Below are 23,693 nucleotides of genomic sequence, written 5' to 3'. Positions count from 1 at the left end.
TTTATTTAACTTTGTTATTTAATGACGATATGAGTGTCGAAGCGTCAATGCAGCGAATAAGGGTTATTCTCTTCGGAGTGAACAAGATAGTGTTTTGAGATTAGGCAGGCAAGGATGACATACTAATTGCTACTGGGCGTAGAGATAGAGATGCTGACGATCTCCTGTAATGACGTCACTGCCTCGTCCTCTCCGTCGCTTTCGGCAGTAAAATTTTAAGCATTTAGTGGCTGGTATTAGCATTACAGTATGCCTTAAATTACAAGCCTAGGTTTATCGAAGCTCCATTACCCGCAGGCAAAATTATTGTCGTTTAGCACGCGCTACAGCTTACGGGTATAATATTAATAAAGGACATGTCATTCGACAGGGAGGCTACAACAATCCCTTAATTTCTGTTTTACGCCATTCTCCAGCAATATTCATGACATGTAAACGTCATGTTGTCTAAACAGTATACAGGGTGTAACTGAAAGGTGCGGACAAATTTTGGGCACGAGTTCCACATACCAAAATAAGAAAATGTCCATATCAACATGGGACCGGAAACATTTAATTTGTGAGTTACAGCTCAAAAACTAATTTATAATAACTACTCAAAATGAACTCGGATAATGCTTGCTGCAATTCAGTCCAGAACCTTTTGTCTTCTCGTCTGCTGTCCAGAAACATAAAAATTAGAATATACAAAACTGTAATTTTGCCTGTGGCCCTGTATGGGTGTGAAACTCGGTCTCTCACATTAAGGGAGGAACATAGACTGAGGGTGTTGAGAATATTTGGACCGAAGACAGNTGGAGAAAACTGCATAATGAGGAGCTTCATAACTTGTACTCTTCTCCAAGTATAATTATAATGATCAAGCCAAGGAGGATGAGATGGGCAGGGCATGTAGCACGAATGGGGGAGACGAGGAATGTGTATAGGATATTGGTGGGAAAGCCAGAAGGAAAGAGACCACTGGGAAGACCAAGGCGTAGGTGGGTGGACAATATTAAAATGGATCTTAGAGAGATAGTATGGGATGGTACTGATTTGATTGATCTGGCTCAGGACAGGGACCAGTGGAGGGCTCTTGTGAACACGGTAATGAACCTTCGGGTTCCATAAAATGCTGGGAAATTCTTGAGTAGATGCAGAATTGGAGGCTCCTCCAGAAGGGCTCAGCTCCATGAGTAAGTAAGTAAGTAAGTAAGTACTCAAAAAAAACCCTCCGGAGTCTAGAGGTAACGTTCCCACCTCATGACTCGTAGTACGCGGGTTCAAATACCCGGCGGAGGTCGTCGAATTTTAAGGGCGGAAAAATTCAGGGAACAAGTCCTCCTGGAGGGACTTTAAGCCGTGGGTCCCGTGTCGTAGTTTTACGGCACGTAAAAGAACCTCATATCTCCAAACGAGGTCACTGAGCCAAATTACGGCGTTTCCCGCCCAACAGCAGTCTCTAATACCTCTGGTAGATGGGGGAAGCATTATAGATACCTCTCAGCTAGTAGAGCCGGTCTCGCTGGCTGGGCGGGACTGATGGTAAGCACCAGTACGGGTAGGATATAGAGACTGGTAGAAATCATAGAGGGAAGCACAATGGACCACTACAGGTCTAAGTGCATGGGGAAACCCACCCTCTCCAATAACTAACCAACTAAGTAAGTACTCAAAATGTCCTCAATGAGTTCCAATGTAAGCCTCGCCACGTCTCATCACGGACCCCCGCATCCGTTTAAAGATGCCGGGGTAGTTGCGGACAGTCTGACAGGCATCCACAATGCGACGGCATTGTCTACAGGAGCTGCATACACAAGGGTACATTCACAGGGATTCAATTCTGGCGAGCGCGGAGGTCATGCAGTGGGTCCTCCTCTATTTATCCATTCGTCATGATGATAAATGTTACTGAGAACATCTCGCACAGCGCAGATAAAATGTGCCGGAGCACCATCATGCATGTACCATATTCGTGCTCTGTCTGCCAGTGGCTCATCTTCCAGTAGTTATGCGGGATCAAGGCCGCGCCATTGCTCAAGCGGTTAGTCGCTTGCTTCCCGCCGCGGCGGCCCGGGTTCGATCCCGGGTCTGGTCAAGTGGAATTTGTGGTGGACAAAGTGGCGCTGGGGCAGGTTTTTTCCGAGTACTTCGGTTTCCCCTGCCAATCTTCATTCCACCAATTGCTCCACAATCACCCTCACCTATCAACTGGGGCTGGTACAATAGGCCAGAAGTGGCCGCAGTACAAGGGACTTAGTCCCACCCCACTAGCAATAAAAAGAAATATGGCAAATCAAGTAAAAGTAATTAGCGGTAGTGCCAGTCTGTAAGCTGATGTGGCAAAACATGAAGGTCTACTGAACAACCACCAACAATCCCTGCCCACACGTTAATGGTGAATTGCTGCTTGTGTCTACATAGTGTTTCTTTCAGCTATAACTCACAAATTGTTTCCGGACACACGCTGACACGGACTTCTTTCTTGCTTTTGTGTGTACAATTCATGCCCAAAGTTTGCCCGCACCTTTCAGTTACGCTCTGTATATTCTGTCAGAAACATAAAAATCAGAGAAAATTTTAGCACTTTTTTAGAGTACCAGCTCTTCAAAAGAAAAGTGTTTCTCGCTTTCAAGAAAACACATGTTCATCACAAAGATCAGTCTATTAATGCTGATCAGGAAGAAAGGTGAAGTTACTCACTCATGGAGCTGAGACCTTCTTGAGAAGCCACCAATTATGCAGCTACTCAAGATTTTCCCAGCATTTTATGGAACCCGAAGGTTCATTACCGTGTTCACAAGAGTCCTCCACTGGTCCCTATCTTGAGCAAGATCAATCCAATACATACCATCCCATCCTATCTCTCTAAGATCCATTTTAATATTGTCCACCCACCCATATCTTGGTCTTCCTGGTGGTGTCCTGTGCTTAATTAATTAAGCAATGTGCCATAAAGACGCATGGGACAGCGGAGGTATTGCTCCACCATTTTCGACCTGTCCATCATGTGGAAGTGAGTGGTCAGCTTCACGCCCCAAGCTGCTTTACCTTCGGACAAAGAATCTCCGGTATCCATTTGATAGGAGATTGGGTGGGTCCCAAAGCTTGCCTGGACGCTGTGAAATACAAAAGATCTGTTGCCCCTCTCGGCAGTCGAATTCAAGCCGTTCAGCCTGTATCCTGTCGCTAAAACGACTGAACTTTTCCGGATCTAAACAGGCAAAGTAGCCTCACAAATTCTGTGGACAGAATGTGTTAGTTAATATTACAACAAGTTGTAGATATAGTTACCACTGTCCTGTAAAGGTTAGAAGTTGAAAGTCGTATGCACAGTCTTTAAGAATTCGTCTTCTAGATTCAAGGAAAACTCCGCTTGTTTGTTATGATATACAACCGGTTAATGATGTGCATGAGGATAATAGATATTTATATCGAGAACTGAACACCAATCGCCCTGGCTTTTGCGCCATGGGGTGAAGCCGGTCACTCATCACTATCTATGCTGAGGTTAAAAATCTGTGGAGCTGTGCCTCCACTGCCCAGTACGTCTTCATGACACACTAAGTGGAACACATACAGTGTGGACACAGTGGACAAAATGGTGAGGTAACGGCAGTTAACATTAAGGGGCGTGGTAAGATAATTACGTAGTACCACTGTAAAGGAGTACCTCATTACAACTGATATACCAACATCAGAATGCTGACTGACACTTGAGACAATTTTTATGTGATGAACTGTATACAGTAATTTTCAAGTTTCTATTCGTACTGTGAAGCACAGGCCCATTGCTAGGCAATGACTCGGTAAACAAGCCGGCAACATGTACGCAACCAACAATAGAGTATACCCATTGCTAAACAACGCCTGAAGTACACGCACGCAACAATAGAAAAGGCATTGCAAGAGGTGATTTCTATGGATCCGACCCGAGGCTATATAACGAGAAGCCGACAAGAATTGACAGTTAGCTCGGTGGAGGCGGGGTCGAATACCTCTACCGTTACCCTGCGAGTCGTAAGAGGCGACAAAAAGGGAAGTCGCAAATCTGAGACAGTAAAATATTGTCACGAGTCCCAAAGGACTCGGACCAGAGAAAGACTGCGCTGTTAAGGGCCAGCAGCATATACAAAAGACAGATCCGTCCTCTCGTCAGAGAAGGCGCCCCACACAAACAAGACCGTAACTTCGAGACTTATTGACTTACCGACTGTCACTTGCAATGTGACTTTGACTTTGAATTGACAGCTGAGTTCAGTTCAGATGGAATTCAGAATAGTTCCAGTGGAGTGTGCAGTAGGAATAAGATGACTGTGTGTCAGATAGTGATTTGTAAACTGTTGTAACCAGTTGTATAAAGGTCCAATAAATTCGATCATCAAATCCAAAACCCTTTATTATTTAAGCAAACACTGGATACGTGACAGTACACTCTGGTTCTCTTAGGATCTGATAAATTAAATTATGGTCTAAAAACCAGATTGAACATGGACAAGATTGCACATGTATACAGAGTGCCTACATAAGCTGGCACGTTCTGCAGAAAGAATTACGTAAACACAGAACAAATACAACTACGATTGTTTTACCTAACGAACATCATTCCCATGCGAGAAATTCACATGATTACCTTACCGTACTGGCACTGGGGCCAGGAAACTGAAAGTTCAACACTGTGATGGCCTCTAGTGGCATGCTGTTCATTCCAAGTTCCACGGACATCCGTCAGCTGGTTCAGTAGTTATTAGGGAAGAGACAAATACATCGACCTTACAATACCACAATTCCGTCTTCCCTCACAAATAACCGAAAATATACCGAACATATTTCACGGCACTTCCATTAGCAGACAGGCACGGCATGCGTCTGTCTTACATCAACTACTGAGGCGCTATAGTAGGCCTAAATAGCGTAGAATTGGGAGATACCAACAGCAGTTCCCATTTCTTTACTGTTGATTTGTTTTGTTACAGATTTTCGAGGCCGCTGCTGGATTTCGCAGCCACTATGACAGTCTTGATCATGGTGGTGGGAATTCTGGGAAACCTTCTGACGATTGTGGCTCTAATCAGGTGTCCGCGCGTCAGAAACGTGGCGGCCGCCTTCATTATCAGGTTAGCGATGCTCTGCTGTTGCTGTTCCATCGTCCTTGAAAAGCAGCTGATCGTGTATCTTGCTCATTTCTAAGAATGTTGTGAAAAGAATTTTGAAATTTGTGAGAGCTCACAAAATTTTTATCAGATGAAAATTGAAGAACAAAATTACAAGGGCACAACCCCTACCCGAGGTTACAAGGGAACTGAAATATAAAATTAGGAAATGGACTGAAAAAAAGGAAAAGAGCAGAAATGTAACTGGTGCAGTACTGATGGTATTGGTATAAGCAGTAATAGTAGCTAATCTGATATGAGTTGATGAAAATAGTTATGTATGTTGCCGATCACAGTGGCCGCGCGGTCTAAGACATGAGCTGTCTTCGCTCGCTCGAACGGTGGGTTCATAGGTTCGAGTGTCATTCAAGGTGTAGATGTTGGGGTGTGTGCGTTTCTTCTGTGTTTGTGTTGTCCTGTATGTAGGTAGGGGCCTTGCGACTGGCTGATCACCCGTCCAAGGAGTCATACCGACTGTGTAAAAATGATTACGAAACTGAAGAAGAGACCACAGCCGGGCAAAGGGCTGTAAACCCATTGATGAATGAAATGAAGTTATGCATACCAAGAATCTTGTGTCCTACAAGAACTTGGTGTTATATTTATGTATTGAAACGAAACACACCACAGTAACCTGTGCTTTACTTTACTTAAATAAGGTAGCGCTATCACTGTAAGAGACCGTGAAGGCCCATACGATTATGCGACATCGAGGCTCCCATACTTTCTAGACAATTGATTCACAGATGGCGGTTAGGTTGTCAGCCTTATGCGTCGGCCTCCCTTTAGCCCCAGGAAGTTTCCTGGTACATAAATAACAAATATAAAATTGTGTTAGTACGAGTAGAGGAAGTAAAAATAAATAAAGTAAGTACGAGTATTTTAACAAGCAAGCATGGCATTCACCGTGTGTGCCCGAATTCAATGCATTTCCAGATTTCTGAAGACTAAATTAAGCTCCACCTGCTATGGACTTATAACACCGTGTCGTAGTCTGGCAGGTGGGTACACACCAAACAGGATGCAGCAAAAATGTCATAACCCAGGAGACTGCGTATGAAACTTCACCGCGGTGAAAACTCTACATCTTACAATTATTGACTAATTTCTAAATGCTTAAATAACTATCGATTTATTAAACATTTCAGAAGTGTTATATTGACTTTCTATGTGTAAATCTTAACGAGTGCAGATATAATGAACATTGTATCGGAAGGTACTGAAGGAAAATTTACGAATTATATTTGGGTAAGTGCTTTTATTTCACATCTTTAAAGTGAAACAAGGGAAAACTCCAATAAGAGACGAAGAAATTAAATTAAATTGATACCAGAACAAATCCAGGAAATATCTACTACGTCTGTTCAGGATCCTCCATGACTCTATGTCATGCCAAAGAACTAAATTTTCAGAACTTCTCTTTACTCTGAAAGAGGATCGTAGATTGTGTTTGCAAATAAAGTGCTCAACAAGATNGTCTCTTCGCTTGCAGATTTCTTATATTTTTTCTTCTACCCTGAAGATGGAGGCGATACGTTCCTCCGAAACGTCGGTTAACACCACATATACACGGTGCCAAATCCCAGAAGATTGCTCTCTTCAAGATATATAGACTTAAGGAAGGATGGAGAAAATTACATAACGGGGAGCTTCATAAGGTGTGCTAATCACCTCCTTCTGCTAAGGTGATTAATTTAAAGCGAATGTGATTGGAATTCATATGCTACACAAGGGCAAAAGATAAATGAAAATAAATGTAGGGAAAACGACAAATGAATAGCTCAGTTGGAGGGGAACTAAGCGAATAGAAACGGGCCTCTTAGCATCAGGTATGACATCCTATCGGTAAAAAAGTCTACCCACTTAACTGCTGATATCATTCTCCTATGTATGAAAAAATCTGTACCCAATTCATGTTTCTCATTCCCCTTTCAATAGAAAAATGTATATTCACCTGCTGGTTCGCTGCCACATCCGTCCCATCTGACCTGTGCTCCCACTAAATCTGACTTATATTTTGAGATTTCTTCTGCCACTGCCCTGAGCGAACCCGCCCTATACATACTTTTAACATTCCATGTACCAAATCTCATATTCATTTTCTTTCGCTTAGGGCATTTATCCAAGGAATCCGTCCAGGTCCGAGACTTCTTGAGAATTTTCGTAACAAGCTTATGTTTTTTACGGTGAGGGGTTGTTAGCCCCACCCCAAAACACCAAGGTGGAGGACCACCGCTTGTCTGCGGTGCGCGACTGCTTATTCAGTATATTCGCAGCTACCCTCCGGTCAGCTGAATAACTATCATGGAAAACTGTTCATTGCAGTTAAACGTGAACGACGGTGCAGCAATATATCCTGTAAAATGCGTAATGTATAGGAACCTGTCTTCTCACCGCATCCATCTTCCTGTGCTCTTGCTACAATTACATGTTGCGCGGAGGTGTGCATCAGGTTAATGACTCTGTGTAACCAAACGTCTGTGTGTGTGTGTGTGTGCTTGGCTTTGAGTTTCCACCTTCCGGAAAACTACATCCAGACAATTTGACACGTGTAACAATGATTACCAGAAGTTTGTAGGCAATATAATCCCCTATCTCCTCCCCCCTTTCTCCCGTCGATACAAATTAAGTTGTTATGGCAACACCCTCCCTGTGTCTCCTTTCGAGTTTTGCTAACGGTAAAGATCTTCCGCTCCACCTTAGTCACCCCCTGCGCTGAAACATTAAATAAGAAAAGTTGATTCGAGATCTTCTTAAATGGCCGTGTTCTACTGTGCAGACTTGTAGGCTGAGTCAGTTGTTCTGTTACAAAATGAAACATATTTATTTCCCTCACTGCCCTCAGCTTGTAATTCCATCGTATATTATGCACGAAGGTATCTTTTTTTGCGGGTTATTCATTGACACTTTCAGCACCTAGAATATTCAATGTCGAATGGATGAATGACAGAAGAAAGATGAACTGGAAAGAATTTGGAACCGAGAACTTTCAAAATACAGGTCTAAATCGTTTCTGCTAGACCAACCTGCTCAGTGTGTACTCCTTCTCTTACCTTCCCAGTATCGAGGGGGGGTGAGATCTTATCGTGTGATAAATTAATATTTGGCCCTGCATTAGCCGTCGCTCATGTGCACTGCAACTCGTTTCATGAAATTGCAAAGAGTGCCAATGACAAAGGATGCATAGAGTTCATAGTGACCTGGACACCATGACAGCGCGCAACAAACGTAGCGACTACATAGAAAGACCGACCCCTCCTTTGTCGAAGAGATGAACCCATTTCGAAACACGTACATGTGCATGTCTAGGAGAGAATAAAAATCTTGGTCATAAATGTCGAAGACACTGAAGCCAGGAGTGACTGTACTGGCGAAAGCCAGCAGCAATTTAACCGACCGACCGATCGACTTCTATCCCAGATTCCAAAAGCCTATAAAGGTTGTCATGCGCCATTTTCCATTCTCAACTAGTGCAGAGGACATGTAAAATGAGTTTGTAAACACTAGCTTTGATGTTATTGGCGTCAAACAAAAGTTTACCACCCGTCGATCACCTTTAGAAGGATCAACCACAGTAAACCTTCCCCTCTTCCTAACAACCTTACCTATGACGACAAAGACCCACGAGATATTCAAACTGACGAGCTGTTGCCATACTGCAGTCAGGATAGAGGCGTATAAAGCCCAGACTGCTCTCACGCGATGTTACAATCGCAAACAATTTGGCCATGTCTCGACTAACTGCAAGCAACCTCCCAGTTGTATGTGGTATGGGAGCGGTCACCTGTACATGGAGTGCCCGGTAAAGTGCAATATAGCATCGATACCAACATCCTCCAACTATCGAGGCTGCAGGCAAGCCAAGGAAAGCGGCCTCCGTAGTCTAGGGGTAACGTTCCCACCTCATGATTCAAGGTACGCGGGTTCAAACCCGTGTCGCAGATTTACGGCACGTAAACGATCCTCATGTCTCTAGGAGACCCCTGAGCAAAATTAGGGAAAGTTTCCCGCCCAAGTAGTTTCTAATGCCTCCGGCAGATGGGGAAGTATCGGGTACCACTGCCAGAAGAGGGCCGACCTCGCTGGCAGAAAGGGGCTGATAGCGAGCACCAGTACTGGAAGGGTATGGCGACAGTAGAAATTAAAGGGGGACGCACAATGGACCAATAACTGGTCTAAGTTCATGGGGAAACCCACCCCCTCTAACAATGAAATGAAATGAAATGAAGACAAGGAAGAGATGCGAAAGAGAAAGTCGCAGAAAGCGCCCAAGACTCTAGCGGGAAGGGCGTTCTCTTCCAGCCACACCACCCAGGGCTGTCCTTGGCGGCGGGGCTGCGCAGCAACACACAGCAACCTCAGCCGGTCTTAGTTTCACAGGCCTGCCCCGTCACAGTGTCCCGCCTCCCTTGAGGCACAACCAACAAGTACCAAGTCAATCAGTTCGGGCTCCTAATGCAAAGAGCTCGTCTCTGAACGACATGTTCAAAGTAGTCGCAACAATATTTCAGCAGACCATAACAGGGCTCAATGGGGCCGAGTTAAAAAAAAAAGGCAGAATAATGACATCACAAACATTGTATTAAAAATGATGAAGCAAAGTTGACCTGTATTGCTGACCCCGACAAATGACAGACCGTCCTCTCGCCAAAAAGGGCGCCCCAAATTTAGTAAACCACAACTGTCTGATGGTAACACAATCTAATCTTGGGCTCCAGAAGGGACTTGACACACAGACTGACTGGCCGACTGACCGTCAGTCGTATTGTGACTTGACTTTGACTAATTCATGAATGAAGACTGACAACGACGTCAACGCTGAGACGACTTAGCGTGTGCTGTAGTGAGAAGTCGGGTGCGTGAATTAATTATCTGTTGTTACGGTTTACGTAGTATATGAGTTCTGTAAATCCGATTACCAATCCAAACAAGTGTCTAGTCACCAAATTGTGACAGTATTTTACTATCAGCTTCAAATCTCTGTAGGATTTGAGACTCTCACAGCGGTGATATGCAGAGTTCTATGTTCTGATATACAGGGTGATTCATATAGAACCGGCCCGACGAAATGAGGTGTAATATAAAATATACCATACAGACATTAAAGTAATTTACACATATCTTATCTTGGATTGTGTGCCATGATCAGAGCAGGTGTTGAAAGTGTCCGCCGTTTTCAAGTAGGCATTAGAAACTCTCGCTGTTCAACAGTGTACTCCATGACTGCCGCCTGCCCAATGCAGACACGTTTCGGCATTGTCCTTGACTTTGCAGCATAAAGGCTGCCACTTGCCGGATCATGCGCACAACATTCGACTCAGCACGGCCCACGGATTATGTCGTAATTGTGAGCGGTTATATGCATCACCTGCGGAATTTTAGCAAATTCATCGGGCCGGTTCTATACGATTCGCCCTGTATAACACCGTATAGTGAACTTCCGAAAGTCGACTTTCAACGGACTTTACGGCGTTATACCCCAGAAGACAAACTCTCCACCTTCACAGTCTTTTCCATTATAATCTTCCGCATTATCTTCATCTTTATTGTTACACAGTCATTATCATGTTCTGCATTTTCCTAATCACATCCTTTCGTCTTAATGAATTCAGCTAATTCATTCCAGACTCTCTTAAGGCGACAGAGAGGCTTGTCACACAGACAGGAACAGAGAGTGAGACTCGCTCTGTAAGACCTCCTTAACTAACTTCATGGAGCTGAGCCCTCCTTGAGAATCCGCAAGCACTCAAGAACTTCCCAGCAATTTATGGAACCCGAAGGTTCATTACCGTGTTCACAACAGCCCTCCACCGGTCCCTATCCTGAGCCACATTTAACCAGTCCATACCACCCCATCTCTAATGTCTAATATCTCTAATGTCCATTTTAATATTATCCACCCACCTACTTCTTAGTTCTCCTAGTGGTTTCTTTCCTTATCACTTTCCCATCAATATCCTATAAGCGTGTATTTTCTCCGCATTCATGCTACATTACCTGCCCATCTCATCCTCCCTGACTTGATCATTCTAATTATACTTGGAGAAGAGTACAAGTTATGAAGTCTCATTATGAAGTTTTCTCCAACCTCCTGTTACGTTATATCTGTTCGGTCCGAATATTTTCCTCAACACCCTGTTCTCAAACACCCTCAGTCTGTGTTCCTCCCTTAATGTTAGAGACCAAATTTCACATCCATAAAGATATACAGACAAAATTAGTTTTGTGCATTGTAATGTTTATGTTTTTAGACAGCAGACGAGAAAACAAAACAAAACAAAAGCTTTTGGACTGAATGGTAGAAAGCATTACCGTAGGACCTCCTCCTCTTCCAGAAAGTAGTGTACATAACTTGAAATCGGATATTTCTGTATTTAAACCAGCTGATCAACGGAATCAATCCAGTTGTAAATAGTGATCACTTCCTTACCTTGTAGATGAAACAAACTTTAGTACAGATATCTTCTTTTGATGCCGTTTCAAAGCAACAGACAAAATTAGAAGCTAATCTTTAAATTTTCCCACAAACACAATTTTACTCCAAAATGAAAGAGAAGCACGGAAGGGGGGGGGGTCAATTTCCTCGGTAAAGCAGGAAAGCGGCGAATCGAAGAGAACATAACTTGTTAATTACTGATGCAGTCCTAAAGGAAGGAATGGAAAATTGAAGGGGGGGGGGATCTCGAAAGAAACCTCCACCGTAAAATACGAAGACTTGGAATAGCTTTGTGAAATTTCCACCCTTCTGATTGCCCCGCAGTTAGCGGCAATTTGAATAATGCTTTATGCTAAATAGGAGTACCAGTCGCTGTAATTAGTAATAAAGAGAAATTTATTCATCCTTGTGCTAGTTAGAGGAATTTAAACTGAAAAGGGAGAATCATAATATTTTGTTTCAAACAAATTAAAACTGCCGATAACTGCAGAGCTGTAATAAAACGACTGCTGTTTCAATTACATTGATTGCTTCGTAAGCTACCGTTTTTGATCGAATTTAATGTGCCACAAAATATATTACGATTCAAAATAAGGAAGGATTACGTTGAAGAAGAGAGCATTTTACAAGAAGTCTTAAAATATACTGTAGCGTGTAGACTCTTGCTGAGTAACGGCCACGAATCAACGCCCGTTGCTCAGTAGCAGATTCTTAATAAACGGGGTTACGTAACCCGTTGCTGCGTGACGGGAACACATTCCTGCGGAAACGGTTAGCATACAAGAATGAATGGTGTTGTCTACGCGGTACGTGCCGAGAAATTATAAGGAAGAAAACTGGGGCAACCAAGTCAGTTCTGTAGGGGAGTCTGTGAAGAAAGGAGTTTGTTGGAAGAGAGCTGCCATCTATAGATGACTTGAGCGCAGAAGCTGAAGAATTTCAGCTGTTAGAAGCCGTAGCCAGGGAACGGCCAGTGAAGGCACAGCAGGATGAAAATATTTAGCGGGTGCTGTAGTGATTTCTTAAGTGTGGAGATCAGCGACGGCGCTGTAATTACTTTTACTTCCGAGTCGCGTGGTAAAGTGGTCATTAAATCCAATATCCAACTCAAACCCCCGTCTATAGTCACATATACTACGTGATAATATTGTATGACTTCTAAATACCCGAAATTATTATCGCTTCAGAACACCTGAGGCTTTCACAGAGGCCTATTGTGAATACGGATAGTATTTCTGGGTTATGTATTGCCGATGCTTCGAAGATCCTTGCTGCTTCTATATTTAATGCGAAGACTTCGCCGAAACGTCGTTCGTGTTGCCTACACGTATATGGTGTCATTAATCAGAAACATGATTAACAGGTCCAACTGTATTAAACGTATCCTTTTTAATTCCTGAACTGCTTATGTGACCGAATGCAGCGCACTACTGGGAAGGAAAAGTACAGATCATACTGTAACAAAAGCACTTGGAAGAACAAGACATATTTTTTAACATATATCGAAATATCTTATTTCGTTTCTATGGAACCTCACGACTTCTGTTATTGAAAAGCCACAATTCACCGTGTGATTAATGTGGACGGCATGTAAAGTAGGATTTTACTGGTACAGGAAGGTGGGGGTAGAAATGACTGAGGGCTTGTGTCAGCGGTTTTCAACCTTCCGGTTAGTAAAAATGACATTTTCATTAACGTTCTTTGCAAATTCATATACCCATTTCTTCAGTATTGATAGCTCAAATAATTCTTGCTGCTTTTTAAATGGGAAACTTAATTTCATGGCCGAAGGGAAGAACATCAATGAAAGGTTGTGAGAACAGCGTGCTGATGACGATATATGTACGCAAGGGAGAGGAAGTAGTAACAGAGACTGAAGAAAATTACATAGCGAGGAACTTCATGATTTATACTGTTCACCAGATATTATTTGGGTGACCAAATCAAGAATGATGAGCTGAAGCGAACGTGCAGCACACGTAAGGGAGATGAGAAATGCATACAGAGTTTTAGTCCGGAAACTCAATTGGTGAAACCATTCTGGAGACCCAGGAATAGATGGAAAGATAATGTTAAACTAGATCTCAGAGAACTAGAATATCAAGTTCCGGGCTGGAGTCAGCGTGATAAGAACAGGGACAAGTAGCAAGTTCTTACGAACACAGCAATGAAAATTCCAGTGCCACAGAAGGCAAAGAACCTCCTGACCACATGAACGAGTATCAGTCTTTCCAGAAGGATGCCACTCCATGGAAGTAGTTATGGACGTACTGCTCATGCAGTGTCCAGTTTTCTAGACATCGCCATCTTAATTTCTGTACAATGTCCAGAAAATTCAACGTCGTATTGTACCATCGTCGCCAACTTTCAGACGTTACGTACTCTTCATTCTTACAAGTGAAACATCAAATTACTTTGAAGAATTTGAGGTCCTCGCAGTGGAGTTTATGTACAGCTCTTATCTTCTAGGATATAATGCTTTGTAGGCCGGTGGAATTTAACCAACGTTTCGGGGGAACATATTGCCTCAATCGTCAGGGTTGAACAGTAAACCAAGCATGAAGGCAGCATGAAGCAGGCAGATGACTTTCACCACACTACACGGTATTATATCGCACAAGATAGAAATCTTCGAGTTACTCTAAATTTAAATTTAGTTTCTCACCACGGTGACAGTAAGCGTAGTTATCTCCTGGGATGTGCATCCGTGTAGTCCGGTAGACGATAACTACCCTGCGTCACGTTCCAGCAAACAGTACTCTTCCTATATGGAGTTTGTCTATATAGGTGGAGTGGACGTGAAGTTCAGTGCGTTATTTTCCAAATGTGAGTCAGTCTCCTACAGACACAAACATCTGCTCATAATGTCCGCGCACGCGCAATCCAAGTATAAGGCGAGTACTGCAAATAGTACACAACACATAAGCCCTCTCCATAGTAATTGTTCAGTGACTTACTGGCGTGATACTGGACCTAAGGCAGTGTCTACACGAGTGCACAAAACGTGTCCGTTTGAACGAACGTCGTGACGTCCGTTGTAGAATTAAACAAGAGAGGCGAATGCAGACAAAAAAGTACGCACCGCATTCTGCAACTGTGTGGTGTCCTCAGCAACGTCCTCAGCAAAGTACGTTCGTTACAACGGACGCATTTTGTGCGCTCGTGTAGACTCTGCCGAAGTTGTAGCATGTATACGGCCGTGTGCCACGCCGGAAGTCCTAACGTGTGCAATGCCAGATGAGTCGTAGCCTGTGTTCCTCTCGCCGAAGCGGCAGAACGGTTTTCGGGAAACTCTCAAACATCCTCCCCGTACATCGACAATCCTTTATTGTAGCTGTAAGCTAATGAATACACTTTTTCCAAAACTGGTGTGTTGAAAAATGTAGTGTATATTTTATGATGTGGCTCATTAAACTAGGGCTAATACAGTATCTGCATCGTAGCGCAGAGCCAGACCTATAGAAGGTGTTGTTTTCTTTTTCAGTTTATGTATAGCGGATTTCATGTTCTGCACTTTCGTGCTACCATTCAGCTCGTCCAGATTTATTTACGGCACGTGGATACATGGAGATTTCTTGTGCCAGCTGTTTCCTTTCATGCGGTATGGCAGCATTGGCGTGTCGCTGTTGTTAATTGCTATGATCACTGTAAACAGGTAGGCATCTCAGCATTTTATAGTATTATATGTATAATATTATAAAAACAGATTAATAATTTTGTCTCTAATCAAGACATTTCAGGTTAAACATTACGGAACTCGAACCCGCTGTCCGGTAATGGTTCTTACCTCATCTTCCTGCCCCATTCATCGGATAGTCAATCGCACTCCTTTCTTGTCACATATGCAGTTCCTTGCATCGCACGTCACACACTACTCTGAGTCATTTCATGGAATATCGGAGACTTATTTCGTAATTATATATTTATGCAGTCCTTGTCTGTGAGGACGTCTTCCGCAGTAAGAAATTTTATGCAAATCCGTATAGTGGTCCCCGAGTTGTCTCAAAAGTTCATATGGATGGACGGAGGAACTGTCTGAGCCATTTTAATACGTGCTTCACACGATTCCAAATGCGCATGGAGGTAACATTTATATATGAAAAAGTGACAACACCAACAGCCTACTAGCATGAAAAAAGTTACACCTTCAAGATTGTCTCAGGAAATTAAAACTGGCCATTTTATAAAATACAAAATTTAGATTTAATAGAGGTTAACAACTTGTATGTGAATTATTTTTGCGACACCATTAACAAAATACAAGAACAAATACATTCTAGTTCTGTTGAGTGTGATGCTCATAATATGATTAGCTCTACAATAACGGATTTCACTCTGGTACAAATGCACATCAAGGACAGCGACTTGTATAATATCGTAAATGATGCAATTTAAGTGTACGCCAGTGAAGTTCTCCTTCACAGTGTTCCAGAGACTGCACAGATAGTATATGAAATTCAGTATAAACATGATGTACATTAGTGGCGGAATACCGAGAAAGAAGGGCGTGGAATTTAGTATAAACATGATGTACATTAGTGGCGGAATACCGAGAAAGAAGGGCGTGGAATTTAGTATAAACATGATGTACATTAGTGGCGGAATACCGAGAAAGAAGGGCGTGGAATTTAGTATAAACATGATGTACATTAGTGGCGGAATACCGAGAAAGAAGGGCGTGGAATTTAGTATAAACATGATGTACATTAGTGGCGGAATACCGAGAAAGAAGGGCGTGGAATTTAGTATAAACATGATGTACATTAGTGGCGGAATACCGAGAAAGAAGGGCGTGGAATTTAGTATAAACATGATGTACATTAGTGGCGGAATACCGAGAAAGAAGGGCGTGGAATTTAGTATAAACATGATGTACATTAGTGGCGGAATACCGAGAAAGAAGGGCGTGGAATTTAGTATAAACATGATGCACACTGGTGCGGAATACCGAGAAAGAAGGGCGTGGAATTTAGTATAAACATGATGTACATTAGTGGCGGAATACCGAGAAAGAAGGGCGTGGAATTTAGTATAAACATGATGTACATTAGTGGCGGAATACCGAGAAAGAAGGGCGTGGAATTTAGTATAAACATGATGTACATTAGTGGCGGAATACCGAGAAAGAAGGGCGTGGAATTTAGTATAAACATGATGTACATTAGTGGCGGAATACCGAGAAAGAAGGGCGTGGAATTTAGTATAAACATGGTGTATATCTGTGGCAGAATACCGGGAACTAAGGACTCGAAATTTAGTATCAATATGAAACACATTAGTAGCAGAATACCAGGAACGAAGGATATGGAGTTTAGTACAGTGAATCGGAATTCTCAGTCTGCTTTGTCCTGGCCAATGTTTCTCAACCGATGTTGACTTCATTTTGAGCTGGTCGCACATGACGTCTCGATAATCGTAATTTCCACTAATGATCAATATAGAACTAAAATAAAATTACTGTAAAAATAACGCATTGGGAAAACTAAATGCTGTTTCACTTATTGTAGGTTTCTGATAAAATGATCGGTGGGACGCAAGATTCAAAAGGCTGAAAATCACTGTCTAAGGTTTTTGTATACAGCAAAGCATGGTAAGGTCGTGTCTTTCCGTCTGTTCCACAATCACTTGACAAATTTGATATACTTTGTAAATCGGTCTACACTAAAATACTGTAGGGTGCATATATCGTTATGATGTTCAGCTGTTACTTCGAAGATTTGTGAAAACTACTTTGTAGCGTGCTCAATCTGCTCAGAAACATCGTTGAAAGGCTATAAACGTAAGCAGTTCGCTTATTCTGTCTCGCCTCTCACGTCAAACTTTCCGAACGCGTACCGTTCCACATGCTTCGTAACAGCAAGTGACGTGTCGATATACCCGCCGTAAGCTGCTAGTCATATCGAGTTCTCAAGATCAATGCAAAATATAAATTCAACAGATGTTGTAACTCCAAAACAAATAAATGAAAAAAGTTGACAACATAACGGCCAACAAGAAGCATAGGACCGCATGTTTACTAGGACAGGAGACAAGTCGACTCATAGAAAGTGTTTACGGGTGCACAGCAGAGCTGGCAGCACCGCCGTGTTGACATAAACTAGAGAATAATGTTCATATTGTGGCTGTGAAGCTCCAGATTCCGTGGCGCGGGGTATAAACATGTTCACGAGACGGTAAGTGCAACGGATATGTGACAGTTTGTGCAATGTGCAGGTACATAATGATCGCACACCACAACGTGTACAGCAGGATCTACAAGAAGGTGTGGATCGGGGCCATGATCGCTTTCTGCTGGATGCTTAGCTTCGGGATGCAGATCCCCACCCTGCTCGGAGTCTGGGGTGAGTCACAACACAACTGTAAGGATGGATGGACGAGTGGATTCATGTATGCTTAAGGGGTGTGTGGGTGAGGGATCCAAGCAACCGCAGATGAATTTATGCGTAGGGGTGTGTGGATTGACAGGCACAGGTGAAATGGCTGCGTAAAGGGTGAGCGGGCCACAAGGTGCGTGCGCAGAGGAGAATGGATGAATGAGTAAATCCTCGTGGCTGGATGGATGAATTGATGGATGTTTAGGATGTGATGAATGGATGTACGTGTATTTATGCTTGAAGTAAAGGTTCGGCCACACGGAGCGCTACGTAGGCTACGTACGCTACGTATGCTGTGTTCGCTGTACAAACAGAAAAATATCTCCCTTTATTGCTAATGTGACTGGCCACTCAGACTTCCGTACGCTACGTACGCTATGTTCCCTATGTTAGCTGCGTCGTAGAGTGTACACGGCGTACGTAGCGTACGTAGCGAACATAGCTTAGCGCTCTGTGTGGCCGAACCTTAAGGAGAATAACTGAAGGATATTAAGGGGTCAGTGGATAAACAGATGCGTAAGGGGTTAGGGGATGAACGGATGCCTCAGGGAACGACAGGACGGAAAGATGAGTGCATGAGTCGACGTATATCAGATGAATGCGTAGACTAATGAGTGAATGGAAAGAAACGACGTTAAAATGGCGTGAAAAGAATTCGGATGAGATCCACTGGCTCCTTTGGTGGTGCTGCTCTATGTAGCATAGTGGGGTATTACTTGAGCTATTTTATTAGTACACCTTCAGGAACTAGAATTTATTCAAATAGTATGTTCCACGTACAGACAAATAAAACATGTATAAATGGATTATATGGCCGGTCACGGTAGCCGAGCGGTCTAAGGCATGCACTGTCTTCGGTCGCTCGGAAGTCCACTCAGGGCATGGATATTTGTGTGCGTTTCTCTGTGTTTGTGTATAGGTAGAGGCCTTGAGACGAGCTGATCACCCGCCCAAGGAGTCCTACCGTATGTCTAAGATCTAGTAAAACCGAAGGTGAAACGGAGAGTTTCATGGAGGTAGGCCTAGGCCCAAATGAGGGCTGCAACGCCAATGGAAAAAAGTGGATTATATACTAAGTTCCTTGACACAGCAAATAACACTGTATCTCTGATTACTAATGATGAAGTCATTACTAGAGTCGGCCAAATTTCTGCATACTGTCACATGTGAGAAATGGACATTAAAACAGACCCATGTACGAAATAAACTACACCTTTCGTATTTTTGCGTACCTCATAGGATGAGGATTTATTTTCGACATAAATATATTTTTTCAGTGCAAAAAAAAATCGCTGATCATAACCAAGTCATAAATTATTTTTCCTTACATTCCAATAAATAATTCTCCATATCGGAAAAAAGCTCAAAAGGTGCAGATCTTCAATGACATCTACAAATCATATCAGTTCAGTTTTTATTAGAAAATTGGTATATTTCTATTTAAATTTCATGTACAGTTCACACTGCACCGATGGGAGCTAAAATTAATTCGTCGGATTATTTGTAATACGAAATAAATCTGACATTTGTTTAGTGGTATCGCGCATGAAATATGCGGACAGAGAATAACATGCGCCTTACGCAAGGACTATTATGCTGGTCTCGGACAGCGGAGCCAGTAATTTTAAAATATCGACCATGTAGAAAGACAGTATATTTCCTTGTCCATTTCCCCGCTGTAATGCTACAAAGCAGTGTGAGATGAATTCTGGGCTTACAAAATTTTCATAAAAATAATAAACTGCAAAGTTTTTTCCATTATCGAATACGTGACAGTTTCTTGAGAGAGAAAATACATTTCTAAACGAAGTACACTCACTGTTCCACGCATTTTTTTAATGTGAATTGCAGAACCGTTTCCAATAAACTACACGTTCAACACATTTCGTTGTATTCATTACAAACACAGCGTTTTCTTTCAATCTGACTCGGATATTTTTACGTTTTCTAAAGCCAAGTTCTTGAAGTAAAGTCACGTTTCTTTTAATAATCGGAACTATGAAATGTACGAAACGAATTTATCACAACTTTTAAGACAAAGACTTATCGAAGCAAAGAAGCTTCATAAAAATAACGCGATAAAATAGGGAATTAATATAAAAGAGTAAGGTTTGAGGTTTTCACGGCGATGACTATGAAGAAAGTCGTCTTCTGGGTTTAGGCACCGTGTATTCTTCGTTTTGGCCGACGTTTCGGAGGAACGTCGGCCAAAACGAAGAATACACGGTGCCTAAACCCGGAAGACGACTTTCTTCAATATAAAAGAGATTTACCAACACCAAAACGTAGATAAAACTAAAACTGTAGGTCTGCCTACAGCGCAGTACTATGGATCAGTTTAAGAAGTGAGGGCACCAGTCACAATTCAGGATATCGTGCCTGAATTAATTTATGATACTCTCATTTTGTCTTGGCTCATCTATAAAATGTGTTGGATCACTACAAATAACTGATAACCATCTGACTGCTTCTTAATCACAGATCTCACCGTGAGGTTCTCAGACCCTTGGCCAATTCGAAACAAACCATCCAGCCCCCGACTAAAAACAACCGTCCACCCCTGGTGCAAACTGTAAATAATTTGAATTTCCTACGCCTGAAGATATCTCTTGCTGATATACCAGGCAAAAAGGCATATGTGGGGCACAGAAATAAAATTCTTCTCATAACCTGGGTTTTACAATTGAGGATAATGTCACGTCATCAATAAAAGGAGAAAATTACATAATAAGAAGCAGCATAACTTGTGCCCTTCATCTCATATAAAAAGATGGGGGGGGGGATTAAATGAATTATTATAAACTTGGCGGACGGGACATCAACGAATTATCATGAAACATCGTCTATAAAATATAATTAAACAGACTCGGAGACAGAGAAAAAATGAAAGGGTAATATTAAAATACATATTTGGGAAGCCGGTTACGGGGATGTGAATTTTGTTTAATTATCCAAGAACTGGGCCCAAATGCCGTACTTTATGATGTCATACATCCCGTAGCCGAAGATGTTTTGCCGACTGAACTGTCTGGGATCTTGGATATTTGAAAATATAAACCACAGTTCAAATTGCAGACGTGAGAGTTCAGATATGTTTTACTGCTTCTTGGTTTATTTAGCGACGCGTTTTGAACGCAGAATTTGGACTAGTATCAAATCGTAATATGACAGTGAATTCGATATGAAAGAAAGCGGTCGTGGCGTATTTACTCTTTTATTTTGACATGATGATTCAAGATATCGCTTTTATATTCCTTCAGTTTCAAAACTGTCGGAGTCAGTATAGGACTGAAACGGAACGTGACTTCCCAAAGGTCCCACTGGGTCCCAAAGGGATCCATTTATTTTAATAATTACCTGAGAAATCGCCAGTGCCAATTCCATTTTTTGTCGGGATTGTCGGACTGACAGTCCTTGGCAGACTTGGCAGACGACGAAATTCCCAGTCTCCGGTCAAAGATTCTAACCCGTGATAACGAATATGATATAGAAGCGACAGCCACTCAACTGCAAAGTTCAACTCCCATTTATGAAGTCCTTGCGTTCTGCATCGCCTGACAAGAATGTCCAGAAGGAACACAAAATATTTAAATAGTGAACATCCAGCCTCCTATCCAATGGGTACCGGGGGCTCGTGTCCTGGGGGGAAAGTGGCCGGAACGTTAAGCTGACCACTCACCTCCATCTAATGCCGAGGTCAAGAAAAGGTATGTCTGTACATCTACTGCCCCATACGTCTTCCTGGCGTAGTGCTTAATTAGTTAAGCAGAGGGACAACTTTACCTTTTACTACTTTCCTTGAATCGGTCCAAATGCAGGGTTAGCTGAAGCTACAACTGCGATGCTATGCTGGCTAGCGAACAGGAACGGGTAATTGACTGGGGTAACCCAAAGTACTCTCGATAAGAAAAAAACTGTGCCATTACCTCCATGTTTACCAATAACTCATATGAATTGCTTTGGAATTTAACCTGGAATTCCATAAAAAGAAGCTGGCGTCTAACTGCCTGAGCTGTGGTACAGCTTTCGTCTAACATACGAGGTGTGACAAAAAGAATACGGTAAATGGACGTGCCAAAAGTAATTTATTATATTAATTTCAAAGCGCAGTTAGTCACCTTCAAAGTAGTCCTCCTTCCTATCTATACAAGGTCCTGCCAACCTCTGAAACAACTCTAAAATCACCTTTCTTTAACGCTCCCAAACGCTTTTTCGTTGCAGCTTCGATCTCTGGAATCGTGTCAAAATGTTTTCTTTCCATCGTCAATTTAATTTTTGGGAATAGCCTGAAATCATAGGGTACCAAGTCTGGTGAGTATGGTGATGGGAACGTGGTAATTTTTTATCAGCCAAAAAATTGGCGGATGATAAAAGACGTGTAACGTAGGGCGTTGTCATGATACAGCACAAATCCGTTCTTCCACTTTACCGGCCGTTTTCGTCGTTTCGTAGGCGTTCTAACAGATCTTTGTATTATTCCGAGTTCATAGCGGCGCCTCGAGGCAAGAACTCAGCTAGAACAGTTCCTTCAATATTGAAGAGAACGTTCAACATGACTTTTGAGTTCGATTGAAGCGATCTCTTTGCTTATGTCAAGTTCGCCGTTTTCCTGTCAGAACTCTGTATTTCCGTTTCAGGATCGTAAACATATACCCCAGATTCAACTCCAATATCAAACTAAAAAAATCCTGAATCTTGAGTCGCATGGTCACGCAACTCCAACAATATCGACAGGCGGAGTTCTTTCTGTTCTTGTTACAAGAGGCGTGGAACAAATTTCGCACTCTCATGTTCAAATTTTTCGCCAACACGTATTGCACTGAGCCAGATTAAGCGTTTAAAGCATTAGATATTTCTCGAAAAGTTAACCTTCTGTTTTCTCGAATCAACATTTTGATTTTCAACAAGTTTTCTTCTGTTGTTGAAGTCGACGGACGACCTGAGCATTGTTCGTCTTCAGTCGATTCAGCACCACCACGAAAACGTTCAAAACCACATGTATACTGTCTTTCAACTCACAGCAGCATCTCCATAATCTCTGGCAAACATTTCGTGGGTCTCTGCAGCCGTTTCGCCCAGTTTAAAACAAAATTTCATGTTCGTTCTCTGTTCGATTTCTCTGCCGTCTAGGTTTTACGACAAAGATGCAAACACTGCACTCTCAGTAACTTAGTAGCGTAATCGGTATAGCGACTGGCTACGGGCTGGGCGATCCAGTGGTCCAGCCCGGTGGGCTGTGAGGCCCACCCAGCTTCCTATCCAATGGGTAATGGGGGCTCTTTCCCCGCGGGTAAAGTGACTGAGGCGTGAAGCTGATCACTCACCTCCAATTAGTGCCGAGGTCAAGAGAACGTGTGTATATACATTCACTCCCCCGTATGTCTTCATGGAGTAGTGTTTAATTAGGTAAACACAAGGGACAACTTTACCTTACCTTTACCTTAGTAACTATCGGCGCGGTGAACGGAGCGAGTTGAAACATGTTAGAAGAACCTACAGTTGTGGGGGGAACAAACGGCGCGCACTGACTTCGTCTGTCGCTCGCTACTTACATCCAGGCACACTCATTTACAGCACTTTTTGATCACAACTTTCTTAATATGAAGAACAGGCTTCAGCGCACAAAGTTGCGTCTTGTGGCCTAGAGGAAGAGGAAGTGGCACCGGTATACCACGAAGAAAAGAACCGCAGGTCCCCATCGACTGGCGATGACGTGGCGGAAGGAACGTCACGTGGTCCGCAGTGCAGAAA

General features: G+C 42.7%; 1 protein-coding gene across 2 annotated transcripts in view; it reads left to right on the top strand.

Moving 5' to 3' along the window:
- LOC111867646 (G-protein coupled receptor moody) overlaps positions 1-23,693 on the top strand; it is a 209,558-nt gene that overhangs the window by 125,969 nt on the left and 59,896 nt on the right. For both annotated transcript variants that reach the window (XM_023857662.2, XM_023857661.2), the window contains exons 3-5: positions 4,956-5,096; positions 15,053-15,223; positions 17,782-17,909. In XM_023857662.2, the coding sequence (XP_023713430.1) occupies positions 4,956-5,096; positions 15,053-15,223; positions 17,782-17,909 (440 nt within the window). The remainder of the gene's footprint in view (positions 1-4,955; positions 5,097-15,052; positions 15,224-17,781; positions 17,910-23,693) is intronic.

Source organism: Cryptotermes secundus, unplaced genomic scaffold (assembly GCF_002891405.2).
Source record: "Cryptotermes secundus unplaced genomic scaffold, Csec_1.0 scaffold844, whole genome shotgun sequence".
NCBI classification, from domain to species: Eukaryota; Metazoa; Arthropoda; class Insecta; order Blattodea; family Kalotermitidae; genus Cryptotermes; species Cryptotermes secundus.
This window is presented reverse-complemented; position numbering and strand designations above follow the sequence as displayed.